Source organism: Euprymna scolopes, chromosome 36 (genome assembly GCF_053919585.1).
Source record: "Euprymna scolopes isolate OS-2025 chromosome 36, ASM5391958v1, whole genome shotgun sequence".
NCBI classification, from domain to species: Eukaryota; Metazoa; Mollusca; class Cephalopoda; order Sepiida; family Sepiolidae; genus Euprymna; species Euprymna scolopes.
In genome coordinates, this window is record NC_136517.1 from 65199607 (window position 1) to 65220525 (window position 20919).

At 37.3% G+C, this 20919-nt stretch overlaps 1 protein-coding gene across 5 annotated transcripts in view; it reads right to left on the reverse strand.

The window, feature by feature from the left end:
• Positions 1-20919, reverse strand: part of LOC145260554 (uncharacterized) — a 285770-nt gene that overhangs the window by 44740 nt on the left and 220111 nt on the right. For all 5 annotated transcript variants that reach the window (XM_080118793.1, XM_080118792.1, XM_080118794.1 and 2 more), the window contains one exon: positions 9964-10011. In XM_080118793.1, the coding sequence (XP_079974919.1) occupies positions 9964-10011 (48 nt within the window). The remainder of the gene's footprint in view (positions 1-9963; positions 10012-20919) is intronic.

The following is a 20919-nucleotide window of genomic DNA, read 5'->3' on the forward strand; positions in this document are numbered from 1 at the left end:
TGCGCATATGTGAGTACATGTGTGTATGTTAGCGCGTGTGTGCATACACGTGAATGTGAGTGTATGTACGTGTGTGGACGTGCGCGCGTATGTTTGTGTGCGCGTATGTATATGACAAGTAATATAGCTTGAGATGTGAACGCATGTCTTTGTGTGAGACTAGAAAAGGCTCCCACAGTCGGTAACATGGGTGCATCAAATTCCGTTTTGATTAGAATTGCAGGAAAGAATAATGAAGCTCTGGTGGAAACGAGAGCAGAAGTGTCAGTAATAAATAGCAGTGTTTTTAAAGCACTTAGACAGGGATCTGAACTATGTGATAAAAACGTTAGTTTAAGAACAGCTAATGGGTCCCCATTAATTGTAGAAGAGCTCGCTCGGTTAAGAGTAGAGATAGGAAGTCAGTCTACCCATCAGGACTTCTTTGTTGCAGAGAATTTCAGTAGAAGTGTGATACTAGGCCTGGACTGGCTTAAGAAAAATGGGGTGAGGATGTACTTCGATTTAGGAGTGATAAGAATAAGTGACAAATATATAGCTTTGAAAGATGATGCCCATATTTTATCAATAGTTTGCACAGAAAATGACATTAAAACCCCAGCATTTGCATACATGCATGACTCATGCAGGTTTTAGAAATAGTAAAGGATTAGAACATGAGAGCAAATAAGGATTCGTTAGCAATCTTAGCAGAGTATCAGCTAATGCAGTGGTAAAGGTTGGGGTGTCTTGTAAGTTTCCGTTGCTTATAACGAACAATACCAACCAAACAGTCACCTTCAGAAGGGGCTGCCAAATAGCTAGGTCTAGTGCGGCTGGTAACATTACCAAGATTACTATGCCGAATGAACAAAAGAATGAGATCTCCAAGAATAATTTGAAGTGAATAAAATTACCTGAAGAATTCAAGTTGAAGGTTAATAGGTTGCTGAAGCGGAATAGGGATTTGTTCATTACGGAAGATAAGGACTTGGGCAGAACTGATGTGGTAGAGATGTGTATTAATACTGGAACGCATGAGGCCATATGGAGATGCCCTTTCAAGCACCATTAACACAAAGAAAATTGGTAGACTTGACAAAAGAGGAAATGATGCGGGCAAAACTGAGAGATTGAATAGCCGATAGAGTTTCTTGATAATGTTATTAGAAAAGAACAGTAGTAAAAGATTTTGTATAGATTTTAAGGCGTTAAATAAAGTCATGAAGAAGTATGCTTGAGCATTAACGGTCATTAATGATATATTAACCTCGGATTGGCAAAATACTTCTCAAAATTAGATCTAAAGTCAGGGTACTGGCAGATTAAATTAAATAAGGACGATAAAGAAAAAACTGCGTTCACCTACCACTAGGGTCTATTTCACTTTATCGCGATACTGTTCGGACCTGCAAATGCCCCTGAAGTCTTCCAGGAATTAACGTCTATAGTTCTACAGGGACAGGAAGATTATGCATACTATATTTCGATGATATTTTAATCTTCTTAAATACGATGGAAAGCCACTTAGATCAAATAGATAAGGTATTAGTCAGTTTATGTGAGCACAACCTCAGATTGAAATCTACAAAGTGTGAATTTTTTAGAAGAGAAGTACAGTATCTGGGATTCAAAGTAAGTGAACTGGGTATACAGTCAAACCTGGAAAAAGTCAAAACAATAAAATTGATTTTGACTCTGACTACTGTGAGATAAGTGAGAACTTACATCGGTATTATGTCATATTATTGTCACTTTATAAAAAACATTTTCCGAGATCGCCAAGCCGTTAGTCCGCCTGATGAGGAAATATGCAAGATTCCAATAGGATGACACGTGTCAGTTTGCCTTTAATAGTCTAAAAACGAAGCTCGCAGATATAGTTATACTGGCTTATTCCTATCCTGAGAAGGACTACCAACTGTATAAGGATGCCTCCAATTATGCGATTGGGGCATGTCTATTGCAAATAGTCTATGATCAAAGGGAGGGTAAAGATGTTGAAAAACCAATTTACTTCTTATCCCATAAACTTAGTGATGCACAGACGAGATGGTCGACTATAGAAAAAGAAGCATATGCGCTACACTACACCCTTGATAAGTTGAATCACTATTCGCATAGTGTGAAGTTCACCATCTATACTGATCACAGACCCCCTAGAATATTTATTAAACTCACCTATGCAGAATAAAAAATACAGATGTGGGCTTTGAGTATAATTGGCTGTGACTATACCATACAGTACTTTAAGGGGAGGGACAATGTTTGTGCGGATTTCTTGTCACGTGTGGTGGATTCAGGCCAGGACAATAACGATCTCCGAAAAGAAATAGATGGTAGGAATTACTTGAATCGTTTGGAGCCAAAAATATTTGCATCATATAAGAAGGTTGATTGTTCATCGGTATCACACAAACATCCATCATCATCATCATCATCATCATCATCATCATCATCATCATCATCATCATCGGGTTTCGATTTAATAAACAAAAGGCAGATGAGGAAATTTTAGATTTAAAGATGAAGATAAATCGTCAAAAATAGAACAAAATAGTATATTACTTGTTGCAACATGACCTGAATTTTTTTTTTATGACAAAAAAAGTGTTAGTACAGTACCATGATGATAATGGTCACATGGGCATGGAAAAAACGTTTCATGTCATTAAGCAAAAATATTTCTGGTCATGTTTATTTATAGAGGTGAACGAATACATAGGTAACTGTATTCCATCCCAAACCAGCAGCAACCTCAAATGCAGGAGTGTGATTTGTTTTCTTTTCGTTTCACAAAATTCGCATTGGATTTTTTCAGCCCTACCCAAAGACAATTTCGTGGAAACCAGTACATAATGACATTCATTGATATGTACAGTGGTTGGCCGGAAGCTTTTACGGTCCCTAATAGGAAGGCAGAAACGGTGGTTCATCTGTTGTTAGATGAAATTTTCTCCAGATTCGGGGCACCACTCCAGCTGTTAACAGACAATTGGCCTGAAAATATTAACAAGGTGATGAAGAAAGCGTTGGAGGACCTCAACATACATCATGTGACCATTTTATCACCCTCAAAGTAATAGCAAAGTAGAAAGATTTCATAGAACGAAAAGATTGTGAACACTGAACAGTAATTGAATATATACATCAACCAAATGTTGGCAGCTGTCAGGTTCCATGTGAACGAAATGACAAAATTCTCATAATACTACTTGTTCTACAAAAGAGACGTGATCCTGCTATTAGATAATAATGCCTCATAGAGTATACTATGGTGATGAGCAAAACAAGATCGCTCTATAAGAAATGCATCAACTACTTTAGTTAGGAATAACATTTGTAAAGATGGGAAAAAATGATAGAAGACTTGGATAAAAATACATTCTAAGATTGGAGATCTGGTTTATTATAAGAACAACCAAAGGCGGGGAAAGCTAGAAACTATATTATGTGGTTATATATACAACAGGCCCCGCCTTATATAGGATTAAGGATCAGTTGATCCGCTCCATGACAAAGGAACACGCAGAACATCTTTGGGCAGCATTGATCAAGGAATGGAAAATTCCCAGCACAGAAAAACCGTTAAGAAAGACTGCATTGGCCACTCTGAGGGAATCAAATAGTAATTCAGCCACAGAACAAACTGATATTCCAATATGAAGGAGTCGAAATCAACGAGAAAGGCCAGATGAGGAGTCTGCTGTACTGTTGATGGAGAGGAAAGTCATGACACATATGATGTCGAAACTTGCAAATAGCTTGCATGTGAGTTATCCTCTACTTGCATCACTTGTCAAATACGATAATAGGATCTATTTGTCAAATACGATAATAGGATCTATTTGTCAAATACGATAATAGGATCTATTTGTCAAATACGATAATAGGATCTATTTGTCAAATACGATAATAGTAGGATCTATTTGTCAAATACGATAATAGGATCTATTCGGAAAGGCCTAGAGTAGGTTTGAAGTTTTGAAGTGGGGAAGAGGAACAAGTGAGAGGGAATTGTTTAAGTTAGTTAGGATCTATGTTCTGTTTTTAGCCATCCTGTAGAATACCTTAAAAAAGAATATTCCTTCTCGGAGTTCATTCCATGTGTGACACTTTGGAAGATAATTGCGGCTAACCATTTCGACATGGATGAGTTCTGAAGAAAAAAATTTTGTGAAAAAGACAAAAGAGATTAACTTTTTCTTTTAATTAACTCGAGCAGTAAGCATGCACGGGAATTATCGAGTGTCATTTACTGATGGTAGTTTTTAGATTACCATGCGGTTACCATCAATGGTTTTCGCCGTATCAAGAGATTTAACAAAAGAAAAAAAATTATTCTTGGAGTGAAAGAAAAAAAATACAATAGCTTGAATTAACAAGGCAGTAATGAAACGAAAATATGTATATTCAATTGAAATTCGTACAGACTGCAAAAATGTACAAATATAACGATATGTTTATGTATCCATGAAAAAAAGTAAATGAAATGAGTTTTTTTTATAAATAAATTTGAAATTTATCATGAATTTATGGAATGCATATTATTTACGAATAGATAATCTATAATTGATCATGCCAATATATGGCAGCTGTTGTACAAAAAAAAAAATGTATAGCTACACTCCTATAAATTTTTTTTGTATTGCTATTAAAAACCCTTTTTCTATTTATTTAGGTATTTATTTGCTTCCCCACAAAAGCAAATGTGACACAAGATCGTTTTCAATGTGGGGGAAAACCAATACCCCTAAAACAAGGGCAAAGGGGGAGCGAACTTTGGCAAAGTCCAAAAAGTATAAAAAGTGTTAGTGAGCCCCTCCTAACACTCCCTAGATGTTTTCCGGCTTGGTATTGGCCGAAAACAAGCAAGACGTTCTCTATATAGGGCTGAAATTCTAGACAGGATCAAAGAAACTGGGGTTGGGTGGGGGTATGTGAAGTTTCTCCAAAATTTCTTATTGTTGACGAAAAAGAAAGGATCGGGGTGTGGGCTTCTTGGAGGTTTTCTATCGGGTATGGAGAGGGCCATTCACTCGGCTAACAGAATCTGGAACCGTCTGTGCCATGCTTGGGTGGGGAACACAAACTCTAATTTGGCACCTCTACGCACACAGAGACTCACTATCTTTATCCATCTTTGGTTAAAGGCGTTGGAGTATAATCGTTTCCTATCACATCTGATCTTTATTTTCAGCTGGTGCTTAAAGAAGGGGACCAGATCCTGATCAGCAAAAGATTCAACTCCACACTCCTCTTGCACTCTTAGACTCCATATCACGATTCTGGCTCCGGCCAGGATTGCAAGAAACACTATTCGTCGCTCCCTGGAAGCTAGCGAAGGATTTCGAATGCTTTCCATTGACCTGTACCACTGCCATCAATGCACAGCACAGTATGGAGATCTATTTGTGGAAGTCCGGTTTGAATCCAGCAGCCTTCAGAATAGATGCCAGAAAGCGATGGTCAACCCTATCGAAAGCTTTGGACTGATCTAAATTGATCAGCACAGCTTCCGTGTCATCTTCTATTCCTCTCTCTAATATTGTACAAATCAGGTGCAAGTTGTTTAGAATCGATCTCCTCTTCACAGCATAGATCTGCTCTAGTTCAATCGATAACAACCTGCATTAATAGGACCTTGGCTAAAATCTTTAACTGTGTTTAGCAGAGTTATGCGCCTGTAACCATCTAGTTCTTCCCTATGATGCCTATCTATTTTCCTCAGCAATGTGATCATTCCCTTGATGACTTGACCTGGGATGGAACCCTCGTCAAACCAATGGTTGAACACATCTGTCAGAATTGGCATCAACATTGGCGACAGCCTGAAATACAATTTGTAAGGCAAACCATTGAGTCCCGGCAATGTGTTGCAGCTGACCTGCTTCAACACAGTCAGAACCTCCTGTTCAGTTACCCTGCCCTTGCAACTAGCTGCTCTAGCTGCCTCAAGATGGGGAGAGTCGGCAAATAGTTACCAAATTCGTGGACAGGGAGATCGGGCTGTTGTGTGAAATGCTCTTCGAAATGCTTTTGAAATCCCTCGCAGATCTCCCAAGTCAACCTCAGGGTGTGTCCGTCCGGGTGCTTGACGCTAGCTATATACTTGCCTGATCCATGCATGGAGACCTCTCTACACGTGTCTACATCAGAGTTCACGGGTTTGTTGGCTACTTCTCTAAGCTTAGTCTTAACTACTTGGCCCTTATAACACTCGTTAGCCTCACGTCAGATGTCCTGCCTAGTTAGTTCCCAACCTACAGTATCCCTCAAAATACATGGCCCTAGCTAATTTTTTCTCTAGCTTCTTCGTCCTGCCCTTATCTGCTGGGAGGCATTGAGAGTATGTGACAAAGAAGTTCCTAATCTTAGTTTTTATGCTAACCCACCATCTACTCCTTGTAACTGCCCCAATTGTATGAGTCTAGCTAGCTAAGTCTTGTATCTCCAGTAGGGAGGTATTCAACTTCCAGTTTGGGCTTATTCCCCAAATTCAGATGGGCCATAACTAGTTTATGGTCTGACTGTCCTAGCCAGTGGAATATGGGACAATCTAGAAGCTCTATGTCGCCTCTTTTTACTAACATCCTATCCAGATGGATGTTTGGGTAGGAGTCTATGCTCTTGGTCCTCATCCACATCTCCTTCCTAAGGTACTCAACGTGGAACCTGTCAACCAGATTACATCTAGCCATCAGGTCAGCCAGGCTGGTTTCACACTTCTCCGACTCTCTAGCTTCGTCTCCTACCTTATCCATACTGGAATCAAGGATGGCATTCTAATCCCATATTAAAACTACACACTTCGGACCAGCAATAAAAGTGTTAAGATTGTGAAAGAAGGAGATCCTCTCTCGAGCGGTGCTAGGCGCATGAACCACAACGACCTGAAACAAACACTTTTTGACGGCAACATCAGCCACGACAATATGCCTGCGTCGTCCCTATGGACAACATTTACCATCATGGACAGGGTGCGTTTCACCAGCAGGGAGGTGTCCTTCCCCCATGGGTTCCCATATGCTGAAAATACATTGTAATCTCTCAACAGCACCTGAGAATCCACAGACGAAACAAAGTGCATTTCCTGTAGTGCAGCCACATCCACTCCAAAGGACAGAACATCTCTCCAGATGCGAGCCACCCGGTCTGAAGATCTCAAGCCCCTCGTATTTAAACTTGCCAAGTTAAGAGCCATGGTTGGTTACTCACCTATTCAGTGTCGCAAATGATTCCAAAGTCCTCTGGTGAGAGGATGCTGATGCAGTGCAGTATGCTCAGGGTGGTCATTTCCTTGGTAATTTAACCGCATTGCACAAAACTGCCAATGTCCAAGGAGTATGTTAGTTTTAAGACCTGGTAGAGTGACGGATATACCAGGATTGGGACCTTTCCTTTGCATTGGGACGAAAGTTTTTCCAGGGAAAGGTCACAGTCTCTTACTAATTCGGTCCCTGGGATTGCCTCCCTGGTGGCCTCCACCATCTGCTAAACCGGGGTTTTGCAGCCAGCAGGCAATCTGATGAAGGCTGTTACGAGGGTGGCATCCAGGAAGTTGTTGGGAGATTCAATGTTTTTATCCCCTATCTGTCAGCAGTCCAGCAACGGCTTTAGATTTCTCCTCTACCAAAGTGGAAGGTCATATGTCCTCCCCTGATTTAAAGGGAAGGGCTTTGGGGTCCTTTTTCTTTAGCTGAGAGGGAGATACCAATTGGTTTCTTTTCCTCCCTGTTTCCTCACAATCGGGGTGAACTGGTTGGTGTGTGAGTGCCGGTGTTTGATTTAGGTGCAGTGTAGGGCCGGGTTTGGTAACCGGTGCTAGTGGTGGGACTGGAGCGTGTAGTGTGCATGCATGTTTTATTGTTCTGGGAGTGGGCGTTGGTGGGTTGGTGGTGTGTGTGGGGTGCCGGTATTTTTATGTTTGGGAGGATGTATGTACACAGGATGAATGCCCTCATTCTTCACTTTTTTGCCCTCATTCTTCACTTTTTTGTCCTTTTTTGCAGGACCAGGGAGGGGTGATGTAGTAGTAGTCTCCCTCTCGCTCATTTCTTCCTCTTCATCAGAAGAGCTCTCTGTTTTCCTCTTTGTCCCCTGTTTTGTAGGGACTTGGAGGTCCTGATTGCTCTTCCGTTGTTGCTGCTGTTGCTGCTGACTCTGCTGCTGCTGTTTCACCTGCTGCTACTGCTTTGGCTGCGTTTGTGGCTGCTCTGCCACCTGTTGTTACGGTTGTGGCTGCGGTTGTGGCTGCGGTTGTGGCTAGTTCTGTCCCCTGCATTGTTTTTGCGACAGTGGCTGCTGTTGTTATTGCTGCCACGACTGCTGCCTGAGATCTGGTGTTGGGGCTATGGTAGAGGTGGTTGAGGTTTTCCTTCTGCAACCCACTACCATGCTCCAACCCTCCTTTGTAATCTCCAGAGGTTTAGCCAGTCTTGAGGCTTCTTCGGCTCCTTCCTGAGCTGGCTTTGGGGTGGCTTTTGCTGCTGGCAGGGCAGAGGCAAGTTTCTTGGGGCACTCTGGTCAGGTGTCCTTATTTCTGGCAAAACCAGTGGCCCTCCACCATCACTGTCATGTTCTAGTTATGGTACACTATCACTGCTGGAATTGCCAGAAAGTCTCCCTTTCTTAATTTCAACAACACCACATTGCGGATGCCATTTCGGTACCTCACCAGATCCACTTGTTCCACCTCCCCAAACTGGCTGAATAAGGAGCCCAAGCATTCAGTGTCAAAATCGGGGTGTATGTTGAAGATTCCGAACCGGGTCCTTCTCTTTCCTTAGTACTCAGGGAGGAGCTTTATTTTGCCACTTTTATGTTCTTTCCGGGCCAGCTCTTGGGCCACTTCTTTGCTGGGGAGGAGTACATCCCACATGGCGAAGTTCCTTCGACAGTAGAAGGTTGCCAGGATGTTGAGTTTCTTAGGAGTTCGCCATCTCCTCTTTTTCCATTCCAACGAGGCCATTTGCTCTAACATCCTGGGTGACTAGGGACAACGAAGAAACAAGGCAAGCCTTTTTTCTATTTATTTAAAAAGAAAATACAACTTTGTTATATGTGGGTCATAGAATTGCATTCATCTGCAAAAGATCTAGCTAATTTACATATTCTTTTAAGCATTCATTTTAATTAATTCCCTATTAGTTTTTTTCGCTTTTCTTATGGGATGATCATCTTTAGTTAACTATTACGTGTAATTATATTCATGCAGATATTCTACATGGTTTATACCTGCGTAATATTTGTGTTAAAAAGCTTATAGTAAACACAAACCTCTTTCTATAGATATTTATGCATGTATTTGTTAAAAAATTTTGCCAACCAAACTCCTCTGTAAGTTTTTATTATACAGACATGAAAATTCATATATAGAGTATTCAAACCCATGTGAAACTTTATATTTGGTTTTAGCCGAGGACAATCGGTACAAAAGTGTGAAAATTAAAAAAATGGAATTTGTCAGGTGAAGGTTGAATGACGGCATTACGAATATGCATGCATAACCGAGTAGCTATTGGTTCATGTTTTAATTTTTAGCCTTATATAGACATATATGGAGAGAAAAAAAAGATTGAACCAAACTAAATTTAATTTGATGTAGATAAGCAATATATTAATCTGTGTGTGTGTGTGTGTGTGTGTGTCTCTCTCTCTCTCTCTCTCTCTCTCTCTCTCTCTCTCTCTCTCTCTCTCACACACACACACCACACACACACAAGTGACATCTGGTGCTGTTGTCCCAATTTGGGAGATTTGGAGAAGTGTGATATCAGCACTTGGTTTCCATTGCTCCCAGGTCCACTTTAACTCACAGTGATCATACCTCTCAGGGTCTTATCTATGGGTTGAATAAAATCTATTGTGTACAAACTATTTCTTTAGAAAATATGTTTACAAAATACTAAAAAAAAAACATCCATATACAAGACATCCAGTTTTAGCATAAAATGAGGGCAGGTAAAAAATAATGGAACTTACTAGAGATGTTCAACTCGTTTACATTTGTCGAACTTCGTTTCCATTTATCTGTGAGAAAAGAAGTAAACAAAATGAGGTATTTTCCACAAACATTCAAATAGTACAATCTACTTACAGACTGTTCGAGACAAATTTGCAAGTTTCTATTTTAAGCCTTTAATAAAGTTTGACAAATTGTGAATTAATCTAATATATTAACGGCTATATGTGTATCTGTCTGTTGGTCTGTTGGTCGGGCTGTCTGTCTCCATATTTTCAGATTCTATCTCCTTCGAAACTTAAAGACATAGGGGCTTCAAATGATTGGATTTTTTTACAGACCATTCTTTTATGGGTCTTTATAATGATTAAAATAGTTTTTAATGGGTCTTTATAATGATTAAAATAGTTTTTAATGGGTCTTTATAATGATTAAAATAGTTTTTAATGGGTCTTTATAATGATTAAAATAGTTTTTAAGGGATCAAAAAGGGTTCAAAATTGAAAAAATCGTTAAACATTTTGTACATTCACCTTTATTTTTAATTTTTCATTTTTAATCCATTTATATGCGTGTCACGTTGGTACAGTGGAACGTCACCACCTTTGAATGCTATAGTTTCGGTTTCGATTCTAACTGATGGCACTTAAATACTTTTTTTTACTTTTGAAATCACAACTCAATAATAATATATACGAAATCTGGATAAATTAAAATATCATATTTAAGCGTATGAATGGATAAGAAATTATGGCACAGCACAAATCAGTTATTTGCACAAATCAGTTATTTGCACAAATCAGTTATTTGCACAAATCAGTTATTTGCACAAATCAGTGGTGAAAAAAGCTCATGAGATAAAGAGAAAGCTTATCTCCAGGAGAAAAGTACAGACGTTATTTTAGAAATCAAGTAATGAAATACTAGTGACTTATCGAATGCACTTTATTTAATTGTTTATCTAGATTTGTTAATTTTATATGTGTCTTCTAATAAGCTAGTAAGTATGAGTGTATGAATCTATATTTTTACATTAGTATACAATAATCATAAATGCCGAGTTATATGTGTAGCTTTTATTTCATTATTATATTCATTGTTGTCGTGACAATCATATAACTTAGCTAATTAAAACTGTTATTCATTTTTCACAGAAACTGTACAGCCTGCAAAATAAATGTGAGAGAGATGGGGGGTTGGACCCATTTTATGATGCTTATAAAATTAAATATCGCATTTTCTACTGATTTTGGTTCAGAAAAATACCTACAACGTTTATGCTTTCATATCATTGTGAAAGAGCTAAATTATCCTCACAAACTTTGGGGGACAACCAAACTTCTCTAGAATACACCACAAAGCTTTTCTATTGACTGTGTTTTTGCAATTTAACAAAATCTCTAGCGTCAAGTAATGCTATCCCTCCAAAGTTTTCCTTATATACAAGATCACCTTTAATGCATCTTTCCAATACTGCCTTATGCTTTCAATGTTCTAGAAGGCAAGCCATCCATACTAGGAAAATTGATGCTGTTTATGGATATGGCTGTCTTTGAGGGAATCTTATTCATTTCATTATTCATTTGTCATAATGGTACAGGCATAATGAATTGATTATCTACCACAGATTGTCTATTGAGGAGTTCATCAAAGCGATCACACAAACTGAAGAGAATATCTATGCTTTTAACTTTTTTTAATTTTTAAATTTTGCAAATTTTGTTCTAGGCTTTGTTATTGCCACTCAACAAAGAACAAAGAGCTCTTTTTAATACAGTGTATAAATCTATTTCTTGCTGTTTTCATTATTAGAAGACCAATATTTCGTTTTCTTGGGAGGACAAAGCTTCTGTTCCACACAGCTAGCCTTACATAAAATTAAAAATTAAATCACACAAGGTGTTGATCCGTCCAACAATAAGCACCACACATAACGTGTACTATGTGAACATTCTTAATATCCCTTTTTCTCAGAGACATAGTCAATTAAATGTCTTGTCTTGAAACCTGGGTACATCCAGATTGCTTTATAATTCTATTTTTGGTAAATGCTGGAAGTTGCCTACCAAGAACAAAATTTACAAAGATAAAGACTTTTCCTTGGATAGAATTTTACCAGAATATAAGGGAAGGGTCCCAATTTTGGGTGCATACATATAAAACAATAAAAGTAACTTTTTTCCCCTGGACGTTAGAGGTAGTTCACATAGTCTGTATTCAACGTATGTGTGAGGAAGACTTGGAGATGCCTGACTTGACATGTCATTGACACATTGAGAGACTGCCTTTCCGGGTTAAATTTTAACAGAGGAATCTGCATGGAATTCCACGGCCGATAGTTTCTAGAATGACCAACAACCCTCATTTTCCCCATATTTTTGCTGGTCTTATGTCTAATCTGTTCCAAATGTAATTCTTTAAATATTTTGTGCAAATAAATAATTCAAAGTACAGTATTTTTCTCAGCATCTTAGATACATCAGGCGTTTCAAAATCAACAAAACTATTGCATTTTATTGTTTCATTTTCCTTCAGTCAAAGTTCTCAAAAATGAAGGAGCCCTTCCTAGGAATAACACTTGAATGAGGCATATAAATATTCGAATGTTCCATTAAAGCTCTCCTTTACATATCAACATAATTTTCCTCTCCCCAATTGACTATTTTAATATGTTATAGAATAACTTTCTTTTTAGTCTCTTATTCTTAATGGATTCCAGGACAAGAATTCATCTATTCTGGTTGAGTATCCAGCTTCATGCTGTTACTTGAGGTAACATCACTTGGATAAGGTGCACTATTCATCATAAAAGCCAGTGTGAATTAGCCATAGCGAAGAGATCTTATTGGGACCACAAATACTATGTGATTTTGAATATTTTGTTACGGTTACTTGAAGGGCAAAGTTGTCATTACCAACCCCTGCAAAGAGAGACCTTAGGCATTCAAGTTCTCTCCTAGTAGGCATTCAAGTTCTCTCATATTGCATATATATATATATATATATATATATACAGTGCCGGCAAAAAGAAAATCCACACTTGTATTTTTTTCAAAAAGTGCAAATTTAAGCTAAATTTAATGCAATTGTTTAAACAAACTATACCTCATTTGATTGGCCTTTTATTCCTCTATAATTTTACCTGTTCATATTTGACTTTCAATTGAAATATTCTAGCGTTCGCGTCAATTGAAAAAATAACTTCAAATTGAGGAGGCAAAAAGAAAGTCTGCAGCAACAAATTCACTTAAAACCGCCTTAAATTATCATCCCCAAATCAGTTTAAAATATCCACCAACAGGCAACAAAGCATCTCTAATCGTAATTGTTGTTGTTCCAAGTCATACAACGTAACATTTAATCCATATGCCACGACTTTCTCTTAGTGATCGCCAGGAGCTCATTAATCTCCACATTTCTGATTTATCCAATCGAGAAAGCAGGTGCAGATTGAAATGTGATGAGAAAATGGTATGAAAGACTGTGCAAAAGCACCAAAACACCGGCAGTGTTTGTGATGCCCCTAAATCTTGTCGTATTAGAGTTACTTCTAACAGGGGAGACAATGCTATCAAGATCTGCAGCCTAAGAAACAGATTTGAAATGGCTCCCCAAATCCAACAAAAGTGCAATCTTGTTAAAAAGTGCTCTCTTTCTACTGTCAAGATCAGATTAAAGGAATTTAATTTGCGAGGATATGTTGCAAGACGCAAGCCAATGATTTCTGTAAAGAACAGAAAGCACCGTCTGGACTTCATCAGAGTTGTGTATATGTGTGTTTATGTCTACTTATGTCTGCATTTACTTTGTTTATATATATGTGCGTGTATGTATGTGTCTGTATGTGGATGCCTAGAAGTGTACATATGTATGTATATGTATATATGCGAATGAGTGCGTGCGTTAACCTATGTAATAAAAATAACCCATTAGAAACGACAAGGAACAAGCCGACTTGTAATGAGTACAAACATTTAAACGGACTCTGTACGTGTCAAAAAAAAAAAATGACATCAACACTAACCCTTTCCCTCTCCCTCTCTTTTCCTCTCGCTCTCCCTCTCTTTCCCTCTCGTGCATTATCCTGCATGACGGGATTATCATCCAAATTCTGACCAAAGTAGAGTAGAAAATGCTCAATCAACATATTAATGTACTTGGTCAAATTAATTCGACCTTGCAAGCAAACTATAGGCTCTGGACCATTGGTACTAATAATGCCCCACACCAAAACTGAACCTCCACCACCTTGCAGCATTGAAACTGAGCACCTAGGATTAAATTCTTCGTCTTTCCTCCGACGGACGTACTGCCTACTATCACTGCCTAGCCTATTGAAATTGCTTTCATCGCTAAAAAGCACTTTTGACCAATATGATGAGTCATGATTTTCATTACATCTGATGAAGTATATATCTGATATGTATATAAGTGGGCGTGCGTGTATATATATGCATATATATGTGTATATGTGCCTATATACTTTTGTGAGTGTACATATATGTATAAGAGTTGTGTATATGTGTGTGTATGTCTACTTATAACCCATGTATGTCTGCATTTACTTTGTTTATATATATATGTGCGTGTACGTATGTGTCTGTATGTGGATGCCTAGAAGTGTACATATGCATATGTATATATGCAAATGTGTGCATGCGTTAACCTATGTAATAAAAATAACCCATTAGAAACGACAAGGAACAAGTTGACGTGTAACGACTGCAGACATTTAAACGGACCCCATACGTGTCAAAAAAAAAATGACATCTATACTAACCCTTTCCCTCTCTCTCTTTCCCTCTCTTTCCCTCTCATTCTCCCTCTCTTTCCCTCTCGTTCTCTCTCTCCCTTTCCCTCTCCCATCTATTCAATATACCTTGCTGAAAAACCAAAAGCCAGTTAAAATTTAAAACCAAAGTATTGAAACTCCCCTCCCTCCTCTCCTTACCCCTCACTTTTCTCTTTATCATCCTCTCTCCAACCCTCCCTATATCAATATATCTCCACCCACGCCTACCTTAATCTTCTACCCCCCTTACATAATACAATCGAATGTATCTTTAACCTTCAAAACTGAAATATTGTCAACACCCGCCTCTCCCCTTTTCTTTCTTTCTTTTTTTGTTAAAAACACTTTTTTCCAATAACTAACAACCACTTCTATGAAGTCTGATGAGGCTGTTGGAGCGTGAACATGGTCCAACATCTGAAACATATGTAGCCAAACAGATAAAACGTTAATAAAAAAATAAAACACATATTTGCTCTGCAATAGTATTGAGCACTCTCTTCAAATAACGTCGCAGCCCACAAGAGCCATGATAGTCAAAGAACCGGAAGTCCAAGACTCGAGTTTCGCCCTCATTTGGGCTCATCAGTTAGACACATCCGAACTCAGGATTCGAAACCCGAGCCTCTTGCATGCAAGGCAAGCACTCTACTAACTGAGCAAACGCCCTGCACACAAGAATTTCAATTAACCAACACTGTGTTGGTTAATTGAAATTCTTGTGAGATAAATAAATTAGGAATGCCTAAAATTGTTTATGGTGGGATTGCAAATTGCTATATATACGGTATTTAAAGATCTGATGTTGTTTCACACAATTAAATAACTATCCTAACTATAATGATATCAAGCCGGGTTATACATACGAGATGCATTCAATAAGTTTCCAGTTTAATTAAATTTTGTACAGGCATTTAAAATTATTGTAGACTCTTAAAAATTCAGTATGTTATTGCTCCAGTAGCCATTCAAGTACATCTTATGAGATGACTGACCAATTCTTATGATTTCAGATTCAAATGAACAGCTTCAGCAAGAATTGAAATACACTCTACTAAAGCCTGATTGTCACAGCTGGTGAATTTCAAAAATGCAATCTGGATATAAGGACACTTTAGAAGAACAATATGCAATAAAATTCTGTTTTAAACTTGAAAAAATGTCACAGAAACGTATGGAATGCTTCAGACTGCTTTTGGACCATTTTGCATGAATCTGGCATCAGTTTTTGAGTGGCATAAGAGATTCCAAGAAGGCAGAGAGTCAATAAGGTGTGAGAGGAGTAAAGAAGTTAGAACACCAGAGTTAATTAGCCAAATCAAGAATTTCATGAATAAGGACCGCTGTGTGTCTAATTTGATGTCACTGTGGAAATTGTAAACACCGTTATTTACAAGGAACAGAAGATTTGTGCAAAGTTTATCCTAAGAGTGCTCAGAGAAGATCACAGACTTTTGACCAAGATGGACATCAAAACAATTCCTCACCTTCCCTATAGTCCAGACAATGCTCCCTGTGACTTTTGGTTATTCCCGAAGCTGAAGGAAAACCTTAGAGGCTGTCGTTATGAGACAATTGAGGAGATGAAAAAGGCTGTGACGAGGGTCATTGACGACATACTCACAGACGAGGACTTCCATTATCAGAAGTTGTTGGAACAGTATAACAAGTGCTTTGCATCCAGCGGAGATTACTTCGAAGGTGATTAGTCTCATGTACTATCAATAAAAGTGCTCATGTAAAAATGTCTAGAAACTAATTGAAGGCACCTCGTATATATATATATATATATATATATATATATATATATATATATATATATGTGTGTGTGTGTGTGTGTGTGTGTGTGTGTGTGTGTGTTAATAAAGAGAGAAAATGAAGTTATTAAAAACTATATAGTAATATATATATATCTATATATCTATATATATATATATCTATATATCTATATCTATATATATATATATATATATATATATATATTCATTTATTTAATAAGGGGATACATCAATTAGGACTGTTGGGTGAGTGGAAACTCTTTATACCATGGTATTTCGAATCCTAATGCTTTTGACTTTTCTAGTCTTCTCATTTTTCACTAGATGCCTCGATTTGTCTACGACTAAGATTTATTCCTGCAAGAAAATATTTCTTCTCTTGAATTATTATTTGCACACACAAAAGAAACATGGGAAATACCTACTATCAAGAAAAACTATCTCCATCCTTTTTTATTTATTTTCACTTCTTTCTTTCTGTCACTTACATCTTTATATTTTTTTTGTTTTTATCCACTTCATTCCCCTATTTTATTTTTATTCCCCCATATTAAAAAACTACGTATTTCTTAGAAATATTAGTATCTATTATAACTCTATAATTTTTACATTTTTATTCACATCATTTTTATTCACATCATTTTTACATTTCACATCATTTTTATTCAAATCATTTTTATTCAAATCATTTTTATTCAAATCATTTTTATTCAAATCATTTTTATTCACATCATTTTTATTCAAATCATTTTTATTCACATCATTTTTATTCAAATCATTTTTATTCATATCATTTTTATTCACATCATTTTTATTCATATCATTTTTATTCAAATCATTTTTATTCACATCATTTTTATTCAAATCATTTTTATTCAAATCATTTTTATTCACATCATTTTTATTCATATCATTTTTATTCAAATCATTTTTATTCAAATCATTTTCATTCAAATCATTTTTATTCAAATCATTTTTATTCATATCATTTTTATTCACATCATTTTTATTCACATCATTTTTATTCAAATCATTTTTATTCACATCATTTTTATTCATATGATTTTTATTCAAATCATTTTTATTCACATCATTTTTATTCAAATCATTTTTATTCACATCATTTTTATTCAAATCATTTTTATTCACATCATTGTTATTCATCAGTTTTATTCAAATCATTTTATTTCAATTCATTTTTTTCACACCATTTTTATTTCAAATCATTTTTATTCACATCATTTTATTTCACATCATTTTTATTCAAATCATTTTTTTCACATCATTTTTATTTCAAATCATTTTTATTCACATCATTTTATTTCACATCATTTTTATTCAAATCATTTTTTTTCACATCATTTTTATTTCAAATCATTTTTATTCACATCATTTTTATTTCAAATCATTTTTATTCACATCATTTTTATTCACATCATTTTTATTCAAATCATTTTTATTCACATCATTTTTATTTCACATCATTTTCATTCACACCATTTTACTTACACCATTTTATGCAGACCCCCCCCCTATTTCTTACTATATTAAAATCTTAGAATAGTACACCCTGTATAATTCATCCCCTCACAATAATTATTATAATATTATTCCTAATAACTTATATGTATATTTCCTGGGATTTTTTGCTGCTATTTTTATTTTCTGCGCCCTCAAAAACCTATAATAGTTGTAATTTTAAACGATTTTTGATGGGTGGGAAGGTATTACTCCATTACGAATACTTCAATCATAGTCATTTGTTTTCCTAGTTATGCATATGAATTACGAAATATCTGATATTTCCCCAAAACCTTCATGGAGGGGGGACTAAAACTTGTTGCTATGGTTTCAAATAATCTCAAATAACAGCAAAGGGAGACTTGATTCCAAATATTTCTCATATGTTATATCTACCCTCTTTGATTTTTATACATAAAGTAAATTTCACAGTGTATAAAGATTATTTGATAGTGGAGATAATCATAATCGTATCTATAATGTCGTGGGTTCCCGTCTCGCGGGTATCAAACAATACGAAAGAATAACAACACAGGCATTAACATGTTAACAAGAGCTCGGTCGCAGTCAGACTGCCGGCCAAAACATACTTTATTGAAGAGCGCACATAACTAAGGGTAGATAACTCCTAGAGTTATGTCCCTTGATTGGGGACATCACATCCCTCCCCATCTTGGTGGGACAACTTGTCTTATTTTAAATTTAAAAAATTTTTTTTTTTTATTATTTCTTTTTATTTATTTATTTATTTATCTTACATTATGAAGTCTTTGAATCTGGCTGGAGGCAGTCTTTTCCGAGATGGATTTCGTCTCGGTAACTGGTCAGCTATTTGTGTTTCGGGTATTTCCAGGTCTGCTGAGGTGTGTGCATTGTACTCACTTTCCCAGTCGGAATCAGAGTCAGGGTTTTCATTCCTAGGTGTTATGCGTTTTAGAAAAGAAGAGTTTCTAGTCATTTTGTGATTTTCTCTCTGCACCGTTATCATACTTCCCTTCATTTTTGTAATGGTATATGGTTTAGGATTGTATGGTGTTGACAGTTTGTTTTGTCTCTTCTGTCTGATCAAAACCATATCACCCAGGCTGAGAGTTGTTGTTTTTGCCTTTCTATCAGCGTACCCCTTCATCTTCTCTTTTCCTTTGGAGTCATTTTCTTTTATTCTTTGGTATGCCGATGTTCATTTTTCGGCCCGTACAAGCTTCAAATGGTGATATTTTAGTGGTGGTATGGGGGGTGGCTCTATATTGCCTTAGGAAATGTGGTAACTGGGTCTTCCAGTTGTGGCCTTCCACCGTGGCTGCAAGAATGTATTTTTTTAAGGTGCGCATAAAACGCTCTACTTCACCATTTGCCTCCGGCCATAGAGGTGTAATGCGTCTATGTTTGAAACCTGCTTGTGCCGCTAAGTCTTTAAAGTCTTGTCCTTGAAATGGTGGACCGTTATCAGATTTTAGAATGGTTGGATATCCTTGTCTAGCAAAGATCATGTTTAAACGGGGAATAACTGTACACACAGCTATTGAGGGAATCGGCTGTAATCGTCGATTATGACTAACACATAGTCACCTGATGGGAACGGACCTGCAAAATCAACTGAGATTTCAGTCCATGGTGCAACTGGTAGTGGTGAGGAGTGTATGGGTTCACGGCTCATGTGCCTTGGGTCTGAGGCTTGGCAGGGAATGCATCCGTGTATTGTTTCCTCCACCAGTCTATCGATTCCTGGGAACCATACTTTTTCCCTTATCAGTTGTTTGGTTTTGACCATGCCCTGGTGAGATTGATGGGCTAAATCGACGGATCTCTTCCTCAATTTTGAGGGAATTACAAGCCGGTGTCCTCGAAGGACGAGACCATTGTGTGTTGAAATTTCATCCTTGAATAGGGAAAAACTTGACAGCTGGGAGTCATTCCATCGTCCATCTTTAACAGCACCCTTGACCTTTTGTAACTGGGGGTCTTGTTCTGTGGCTTGTTTGACTTCCTCAAGAGTTAAAGATTTTGGTATTGTATTCTGAGCTACATACCTTATGTAGGCTTCTGCTACATTGTCTTTAGATGGTATGTGTTGTGGGTGACGACTCAGATAGTCCGCAGGGTTTTCGTCATCTTTCCCGGGACGGTATACCAGGTTGAACTGGTAGGGCATGAGACGAAGACGCCAGCGTTCAATTCTTGTTGTTGTCGGTTTGAGACTTTTCACAATCCCAAGAAGAGGTCGATGGTCGGTGGTGATTTTGAATCTCGCTCCATATAAGTAGAGATAAAAATGTTCAGCTGCATATACCACGGCTAACATCTCTCTCTCAGTTTGAGAGTATCGTTGTCCTACATCTGTGAGGGCACGACTGGCATAGCATAGCACCTTCCCATCTTGTGTCAGAACTGCACCTAACCCAACTGGGCTTGCATCTATCAGGATGTCGGTGTCTTTCTTCGGGTCAAAATACGCCATCACCTCAGCTCCAGTCAAAGCTTCCTTTAACTTGTTTGCAGCTGCTTCTTCTTCCTCTGTCCATCTCCAGTTTGTATCTTTTTTTGTGAGCCGTCTCAGTGGTTCACTAATAATGGCATAATGTGGAATAAATCGAGCCACATACTGTGTCATGCCCAAGAATGATCTGACTTCACTGATGTTCCTTGGAGACTTGCATTTTGTAATAGCAGAGATTTTCTCTGGGTCAGGGGACACTCCATTCTCACTGAAAATGTGTCCGAAGAAAGTCAGTTTCCGTACAGAAAAAAGGCATTTTTCTTTGTTCAGCTTGGCTCCTACTTCTTGTAGACGTTTCAGGGTGTTCCTCAAGCTGATGTCATGAGATGACTGGTCACGTGCATATATTATTATGTCGTCTGATAAGTTTTTCACTCCGGGAATGTCT